The 9,407-nt window shown below is 42.8% G+C and overlaps 1 protein-coding gene across 1 annotated transcript in view; it reads right to left on the bottom strand.

The window, feature by feature from the left end:
• Positions 1-5,359: 5,359 nt before the first annotated feature.
• lcor (ligand dependent nuclear receptor corepressor) overlaps positions 5,360-9,407 on the bottom strand; it is a gene marked incomplete at its 5' end in the record, with an annotated part of 84,554 nt that continues 80,506 nt past the window's right edge. The window contains one exon of the mRNA XM_079498397.1: positions 5,360-6,579. Within this exon, the coding sequence (XP_079354523.1) occupies positions 5,439-6,579 (1,141 nt within the window). The 3' untranslated portion in view covers positions 5,360-5,438. The remainder of the gene's footprint in view (positions 6,580-9,407) is intronic.

The following is a 9,407-nucleotide window of genomic DNA, read 5'->3' as shown; positions in this document are numbered from 1 at the left end:
ACGTCACACGGGTGTCTAGAAAGTGAGGTTACTGTAGTTGCTGTTCAACTTTTTTTTCCTTCTTCTTCTTTGTCATGTGTATTACAATCTGTCACATGTCAGAAGAAACCCCCCCCCCCCCCCCCCCCCCAAAAAAAAACAGTCTTTTAAAGAAAAAAGAAAAAAAATCGATTGGTTTACCTGAAGACATAAAACAGTAAAATAAATATATATATTTATATATATTCATATGTTTTATAGCTATTTTCATTTTCATCATATAAAGGTACATTTTTTTGTGTGTTTGTGAGGTTTTGTTTTTTTGTGTGTGGTGTTTTTCTTTTTGGAATGCAGTGTTAAAAGAAGGATTGGATAGACTTTACAAGACAGTGAAGAAATATAAAGGTTAACTTGTCCACCTGTCCCCCATAATTCTCTCCTCTGGGTCTCTGATCTCTCTGGGTGTGAGAAATAAAGGGAAAAAAAAGAAGGAAAAACGTAAAGAAAGAAAAAGATTCTCCTGTTCAGTTTCAACCTGGAGTTACATTACTGCTGAAAACCCAGCAAACAATGACAAACATCTGCCTCGTTCCTTCCTTTCTCCACACTGGGTGTGACCCACAACCCAATAGCTTGACCCCTCCAGGGTGAAAACCAGACAGCCGAATCCCCCAAAATGAATCTTTAGGATTCCAGAAGAATTGGTTTGCGTTGGTTTAGGTCCCCCGCCGCCCCACTCCCCCCCTATAGCCTCCCACCCTCCTCCCCTAGTCTAAATAAAATAAATCATAATAACCCCTGATGTATGGGTTTTTGTTTTTCCTTCTTTTGTTCTTACTAATCTACCATTAAGGGTTGTGTTTGTCTTGAAAAATACCTGAAAAAAGCAGGGTGGCGAATATTGGTCAGTCAGACACGTGAGCTGTCTCCCTCCTCCCTTCACCAGAGGGAGTCTTAACAAAGAGGAGAGAAGCATAATGATAGAGACAAAGAGAAAAAAAAGAAAACACAGAAGGAGGAGGTTTCCCAGAGTATCGACTATCCCTTTGCCAGGCTTCCCTGTAAAGGGATATTATGTACAAGTACGAGGCACGGAAAACGAGGAGTTTTTCCGAGATTGAGGTATAGCACTTCTTGGCCACTTGCTGACCAAGTCGATATATAGTATATATGTCTTATACATTAGATCTAGGTACAGGTAGTTAAGTCTGCGTCTTTTTTTTCCCGACTGACAAATATTGCTGCCCCTCCCATTGGCTCGGTCCTGAGACATTTACAGTACTGAAGGCTACTGGTGAGCGGCCCGCGTCAGAAAAACAACTATTTCCAATGCAAGCAGCAGAAAGTGAAAGTTATAAATAAAATTAATAATAAAATAGATTAGAAAAACCTAAAACAGTCTGTTCAGAATGAACTAACAGAGCCATTTGTTTCTGCAGACAACTGTAGAGGTTGAGATATTCATATTGGTTCACTACATTCATTGCGTGTGTGTGTGTGTGTGTGTGTGTGTGTGTGTGTGTGTGTGTGTGCGTGTGCGTGTGCGTGTGTGTGTGTGTGTGTGTGTGTGTGTGTGTGCATTTGTGCGTGTGTGTGTAATAGTTTAAACTTTTTTTAAACTGTGAGACTCAGTCGCACGGAGGAGAACATTTTTGGACAGGGGGATCTGTTAACCACATGAATATAAACAATCAACACGAACCCAATGGTAATAAAATTAAATAGCATAAAATAAGTACACCTTAAATGGCATGCACCTCAGTAGATAAGACCAGGCTGAAAATAAACCCTTTAAATAAAAGTTATCACTTATCAGTAGTAAATTAAATGCCAGCCATATAAGGTCATGACATTTGATTGATCGGACAGGGAAAAATCTTTTTTCTTTGAAAAAAAATCATTTCGAGATTTGGGTAAATTGCGCAAGAAGAGATTGTTTCGCCCTTTGGGAATGCTCCTCAATGTAAGTGCTGTTGTAGGAATTTATCCACGCACAACAGTGCATTGTGTCGTTATAAGTGCCAATCGTACTAGTTCTACGTTATTATTTTTTTAGCACAAAATCCATGCTTTACATGCATGACATGAAACGGGCCAACGGGCCAATAAGTGCCAAGGAGCACGGCAGGGACAATAAAGTAATCGCACACTTTACTTTGAGTAGTGTTTCATCAAATCGTATTCACATCTAGCTAGCTCAGGCAGCAGCCATTTTGGGACGAAAGGTCTTCGTCGCATGAAGTGCTTTTGTGATCAACACTGACGTTAGCGATCAGGTTTTTATCTCTCAGATTATTCCTTTTCTTTTTTTTGGTGGGGTCTGTTGATGAACAATTCAATTGGAATTCAACTGGAAATCTTTTAGACACTTTGAATGCTCGGCATTGTCAAAGTGTTGGATGCATTTTATGCAGGACTCCTAGGAGTGTGTGTGAGACATTTCCGCAGAGGCTATGCATACTTTGCCAATCAAGCCAACGGGACGCTCAAGACTTGTACCACTTCAAAAGTTGACAACCAATACGTGGCAAGTCACGATTGTGTGCAATCAAGGATTAATAAGTGATTATAGTAATTATAATAATGATTGTTTGGTAATTTAGTATGGGTCTGCACATCTTTACCTCCATCATTAGTTAGTTCTGAAATACCCCACCCCCCCACCCCCAAGAAATCCCTCACTCCCAAAGTCAGCCAAAAACAAAAATGGTGCATGCCATTTCTTTTAAATTGGAGGGAAAAAAACAGATGAAAAAACAAACAAATAAAAAACAAACAAATAAAAGTAAAATAAATAAAATGTACAATACATTTAAAAATGTAGTGATCATTTTTCATTTCATCTGAGTTGAAATAATGGAGAGATGCACAATTTTTCATGTTTAAAACTCTCACAGACTGGGTGAGCACCAGGCAGTGTCCGGAGCGAAGAGCAACATTTACCACAGAGCGGGGCCCAAAAACAACACGTAGAACCAAAAGGAGACTCTTTTAGTCTCCTTCCATCTTTTCCAGCTATAGGAAAGGACGGATAGAATTGTTTTTCCTTGCGTTTCCTCTGAGGGATACATACGACATACCACCCCTTCTCCCAACAATGACACAATGACAAGTTCACGTTTTTCTTCTCCCCTAGTGCTTTAGCGGCGAGAGGACGGAAATCATGACGACTAATAGACTACACTACGGGAAAACTCAACATGTTCAAGCTGTCAGCCAGTGTTCACCAAAAAGGAGGTAATCGAGAGGAATAAAAGAATGTTTGGGTCCATGCTGCAGCTTTCTGAATGTATTCAGACACTAAAGCTTTTTTTTTCCTTTTCTCATCTTTTCTTCCTTCTCCCTCTCTCTGTTGTCCTCTTCACCTCTCTCTCTCTCTCTCTCTCTCTCTCTCTCTCTCTCTCTTCCAAACACCAGTGCACAAATAAGAAGAGCTACAACCCATGCATAACCTCAAACATCTGCCTTTCTCTCTCTTTTTTTTTTCTATTTTAGAAAAGTGCTATTTTAGAAGTTTATCAAAAAAAAAACTTCTAGCGCCCCCCCCCCCCCCCCCTTCACCCAACTTCAGTGTTTTGTTGTTGTTGTTAAGTTTTTCTTCATTGATTAGCCACAGTCTATTGGCTGTGGCAATGCTAAACCCCACCCCTAAATCCTGCACCATTGATGGGAAGTGTCTTGTTGTCCTCCTGCCTTTTTCAACTATAGGTCCCGCAGGGGAACGTTTCAAACCCACTCCATCAGGGGAACGTTTCAAACCCACTCCATCTGCCTGAGTTCATAATGAGGAGAAAAAAGAAAACATCCAGAAATGCGGATTGGCTTTTTACGTCGCCAGCATCGTAATAATTTAGAATATATTAATATGTTCCTTTCCTTCCCTCGCCTTTTACCCCCACTGAGAAATATCCCTGTCCCACCCCAAACAGCCTGCTATAAATTGTCATAGTAAAACTGCCTTTAAAACTGTCCTTGAAAATGTAAATAACCTTGAAGAGGGAAAAAAGCAGTTGCTTAAAACCAACCATTTAAGTCAGTTCTGCTTATAGTTTGAAAACTGAAAAAAGAATTGATTATTACCTAAGACTTGTCAAAGCCCATTGACTACAGTCTAATTTATAACTTCACATACGACTGTGTCCCTCGGCGATAATAACTGAATGATGCGGGGTTTTTTTCTTTCTTTTTAGTTTTTCCGTTGAAAATCGGTTATTTTTGGCGATTGGCACAGTTGTACGATGATGTATACATTAGACATAAGACTAACCAAAGCCTTGCGTGAGAATAAGGTAGTCAATTGGATTATAGCAGCAGAGTTTCACACTCTGATCCTGGAAGGTTCTGCGAGCTATAGCTCACGAGCCTTCATCCAAATCAGCGACCCTAATGGTCACCGATTGGAGGGAAACGGTGAGGTGGCCTTTCCCATACCAGGGGTGAGACGCTGACGGAGGTTAAAAAATGCTGCTCAACAACAGCAACAATGCCGAGGTAACCTGGTCTGTAGGTCTGTATGCACCAGACCAAAAGTGTAGTGCAAAAGAAAGCAAAGCAAAACAAAAACCTAAAACTAAAGAGACAGAAGAAAAGTAGAGTCAGTAGTATCTATGAAACTCACAAACATGCATCCCTGAATGACTTCTGTCTCACGTATTCTCGTTTCAAAAAGGACGGGTTAATGTTGCTTTCGTCCACATAGAGAACTATGCTGACTAATCTAAGGAGGAAAGTAAAGGTTTGCAGTTAAAGCATATAATAATGGCTACCTGGCGATCAGAGAATGGGCTTTTGATCCAGAACCCTTGGTGAATGAATCAATGGCAGGATTACCTCTATAGTGGGCTTTTAAACATAATAGACAGTTCACTTACCAATTTCAACTCCAGTACTGAGAGAGAAGAGGGGTTTAAAAGGACATGAATTTGCCAGTTTGTTCCAAAGGGTGATTTTTCAACTCCCCCTTAATCTTGTGCCCCCCACCCCGCCACCCCCAAATTGGAATGCTCCACATTCCCAAACTACATTTAGAAGCAGTTATGGGTCAGTGTATCAAGGTTCATAAATGGAGGGATTAGGTTTCGGGGCTGGGGATTATCAGCATGCTTAAGAAATTTTAAATCAATTGTCATGTAACTCATGTCTTTAGCTGCATTTGTTTAACCCCTTGATATAAGAGCCGAACAAATGCCGCTCACATGACAACTGCAAAAAAGAAAAAAAGAAAAAAACCAAACAGCCGATTAGTTTAGTTTCTCTCCAGTTTGTTTTTAAAGAATCCTCCTCATGTTTTCCCTGCGTTTGTGCTCACCCAGATACTGCAAAGTAAATTGGCACAAATAAAGCCCCATCCATTTTCAAATTATCTTAAGTCATCTGTCTGAGGTTTTATAAAGTTATTTGTCATTTCATCGATAGTTTATTTTTAAAATTGTCATCAAAACTCGTCGTGTTTCTCGTCGTTAGTCGTCCTTGAGCTCAGCAGCAGCCAGCGGCGGCGGCCCGTCGTCGCGCGGGGTGGCGGTGGGGGTGTTCTCTGATTCGGCGGCAGAATCTTGGCCCGCCTCCATCCTCATCATCAGCTTGAGCTTCTTCTTTGGGGGGTTCTTCAGGGTGCCCAGGCGTTCCTTCACCTTGTACTCCAGGGTGCTGTGCGGGATCCCGTAGATGTTCTGGGCCTTCGAGACGCTCATCTTCCCGCCCATGACCATCCCTATGGCCTCCTCCAGGATCTCGCTGTTGTACTGGCGGTACCGGCCCCTCTTCTTCCTTGGCTGCTTGTTGCTGAGGTCCCCTTCGGCGTCAGAGGTGGAGTATGCTGGTCCGGAGGTCGGGTGGTCCATGTCGGAGCTCCAGTAGTCGGCTGCCCCGTCCAGCAGCCCCCCAAGGCTTCCCACCAAACCTCCTCGGCGGTTCTGCTTGGGCAGAATAGCCCTCAGCTTCCGGCTCAGGGCGTTCTCCACGTGGCTACTGCCTCCGACCCCGATGGCCCCGTAGCCGTACAGCTCCGAGGCATGGGAGTCCCAAGAGAGATCCATGCCCCGGACCTGAGGGATCTTCAGATCCACGGGAGGGGAGTAGCCCGGCTCTCTCTTGACCTGGTGGTTCTTGGAGATCTGGTTGTTGTGGTGGTGGTGGTGATGGTGTTGGTGGAGGAGGGAACTCTTGGAGGAGGAGAAGGCTCCGTGGTGGTTGTGGTGGTTTTCCAGGAACAGCGGCAGATCTTTGAGGTCGCTGAGCGCTCCGCTCAGGGCCCCGCTCAGGGCCCCGCTGGCCTGCTTCAGCTTCAGCAGGCTGTCCAGGTGGGCCTTGCTCCCCCAGGGGGAGGAGGAGCCCTCGCGGCCCAGCAAGGCGGCGTGTGCCTGGCTGTGGTTGAGCAGTCCGGCCGACTCCAGCGTGGCCAATGAGAGCGCAGCGGGCTGGCTCAGGAGGTGGTGCTTCTGACTGAGGAGCTCTTCCTTGATGAGCAGCGAGCGGGCCAGCGGGGGCTTGGCGGAGGTGGAGCTGACGTAGTTGTCCCTTATCAGTCCCTCATGCAAGCTTCTAGGCAGCGGGCCGTCCTCGTCCAGCTCTCGGAAGGCGCGGTCTACCCTCAGGGGACGCCTGATTGGATAGAGACAAAATGAGACAGAGTTAAGTGTGGTTGAGTGTCAGGTCTCACGGCGGTGGCTCAGGGGTAGACTGGCTGGATGGTAACCGCAAGGTTGACAGTTCGAACCCGGGCTCCACCAAAGTTAGTGTCGAAGTGCCCTTGAGCAAGACACTGAACCCCTAATTGCTCCTGATGTGCTGGTTGGTGCCTTGCATGGTTTCCGCTGTGTATGAATGTGCGTGTGAATGGGTGAATGAAATGCACAATGTATGTAACACGCCTTGGATAAAGGCACTATATAAATTCACCATTTACCATTTACCACAATGTCACATCTGTGTCATTTGCAGAATCAAAGAGTGTTGTTGTTGGATCATCAGCATCAGATGCATCAGAAAGGTCCAGCTTATATGAACCTCATTCTTGGAAATAAAGTGACAGATTTTGAAAGGTTCTTCAGTTCTACAAAGTCACAAAAAATGTCTTGACATGATTTCATATGCTACAAAGCAGCCTTCTGAATAATGATGACAATTTTGAACTATTCACATACACATGACAATTATCAGTTACATGGTTGCACCCCTAAATAAATATATTATCAGAACGTTAAAACAGGTACAGTAGGTGTGTCTAGCATGTAAACCAAAGCATGGAGAATACAGAATTCCAATTACCAGGATTCTTCATTCAGTTAATTGGTTTCTGTGCAATTACGGCGTTAACAAGGGATTCAGCTGGCTAAAGTAGTTGCAAATAATTTTATTTCCCTCACCACTTTATTTAAAGATAATTAAATCTTTACAATGACAAGGTAATTACATTACAGTTGATGTAGCGAAGCGACATTATATGCCTTATGTTGTTCCCTTGAATCTTATTATTTAAATCTCACAATTCCTTCTTATATCCAATTCATTACAGGCATAAAATATGCAATTCGAACTGCTTTAACGTGGCATAAAATTAAGATTTTCTTTTACTAAGCACAGCCTTTTCTTTAAGTCAAAAGATTCAGCCTGCTTCTGCCTCAGCCTCTCTCTTCACCCACAGGTGTTATGTGGGTGCACTTTTTTAAAATTACATTCAGCGTTAACAGTGGACTTCTTGTCAAAAAAACGTATTATGATTAATTATTTTAAATTATACTAAATGCCACAAACAAAAAAAGAGGAATAGCATTGTGGTGTGTTACTGGTCGCATGTACAAGCAATCCAGTGTAATTAACCATGAACAACACCACAACCATGCAACTTTCATTTGTTGACCTGGCATCATATAGTATAGTTTCAATACACATATTATTTATATTTTGATATTATAATGTTTAGACATTAATAGGTTCTTGGTTTACCTATAATCCTAGATTACTGAGGCACTACACCGTCTCAATGCATTTGATGTACAGTACTAGACCTGTGCAGTCTACAATGCAATGGTAAACGTCTGTGGATGCTGTGTGGAGAATGTCTGAAGAGTGCAAACTGAAATGTGGACTGGTTAAATAATCAAATCGCAGGTGTGGCGTTGCCATGGCAAGTAATTGGCTCAGGCAGAGGGGAGTTCTACAGGTGTGGGGAGACTTAGGCTCATTAGAGCCTGACCAGAACCTTTTGTGGCGGTTCTGGACAAATGTGTATCCGGCGGACTCGACACCGGGCACTGCACTCCCTGTCGTGGAGTGGAACGCGTGTGTGTCTGTCGTGGAGTGGAACGCGTGTGTCAAATTTGAAGTTGGTGGGGAAAACGATTCTCGAGTTACGTGGATTATAGACGTACACACAGAGACGTGGGGCATTTATAGATAGATAGATAGACCACTGAAGTCCTGACGACACTGCCGCTAGATGGCGCTATTCCCCTGGTTCGTGTTTTTGTATTTGTATTGTAATCCCCATAGGGTGATCTTAGAGCGCCTTATATAAAAAAATAAAAAAATCACAGATTGTGACGTATTTTTGTGATTTCAGACCCGGAGGTGTAGTTTTAAGATTTTTATGGCAGAATGAATTACATTTTCTCTCTTCGCTAACCTATGAACCACCGTTTGACTCCCATTGAAACCAGGAACCAGGAAATCATGTTGATCTCTAAAGAAACGCCTCCCATCCACTCCCACGTTAGAGGATTTTCTCACATACGTTTATCTCCTCTCCTGGAGCGCTCCGCTTCCTGCAGTCCGCCATTATGGCATATTCGACGGAGCATAACAAAAGAACACATGAACCGTTTTTCGGGACCGCACAGATCGGGGGATTGATCGTAGTGTACATTAATATTCTGTGACTACTTAAAAGGTAAGGACACGTGAAAATTACAGTAGCTGTCACAGAATGAATGAATTAAATCATTATTATTTACTCTGGGAGTGAGTGAGCTGTAAAGACCAGATGCAGCAATTAGAATAAATTAACTCAATTCATAACAATCAATTTAATTTAACTGCTCTCAAGTATATTTTTAAAAATGTTGATTTAAGAAGGAAAACATTACAATGTTTCCCATTTTAAGACACTGCGATAATGAGAAATAACCTCTACTCGTTGCACAGTAATGCAACTAAATGTTAGGCCTTTGTTTGAATTTCTGTAGCCTCCTTTCTTCAGCTAAGTAACTATAGCAACGGCTGCAAGTGTCTTAAAAAAAGAAGGAAAAAAAATAGAAAAACAGGCAGAACGATGAAACGAAGAAAGCGATGGCAGACGGGAAAGTGAACTTAACGGGAATAATAATAATCAAAAAAGGCAAAGACTGCATCCATCACAGAGGAGTGTTCTGAGGATGAACTACTTAAACGAGCCATGTGGGGTGTCCTCTACGGGGGGTTTAAGATAGATT

The sequence above is a fragment of the Electrona antarctica genome (genome assembly GCF_951216825.1).
Source record: "Electrona antarctica genome assembly, chromosome: 4".
Lineage (NCBI taxonomy): Eukaryota > Metazoa > Chordata > Actinopteri > Myctophiformes > Myctophidae > Electrona > Electrona antarctica.
The sequence above is the reverse complement of the archived record's forward strand: the minus strand, read 5'-3'. Positions and strand labels throughout refer to the sequence as shown.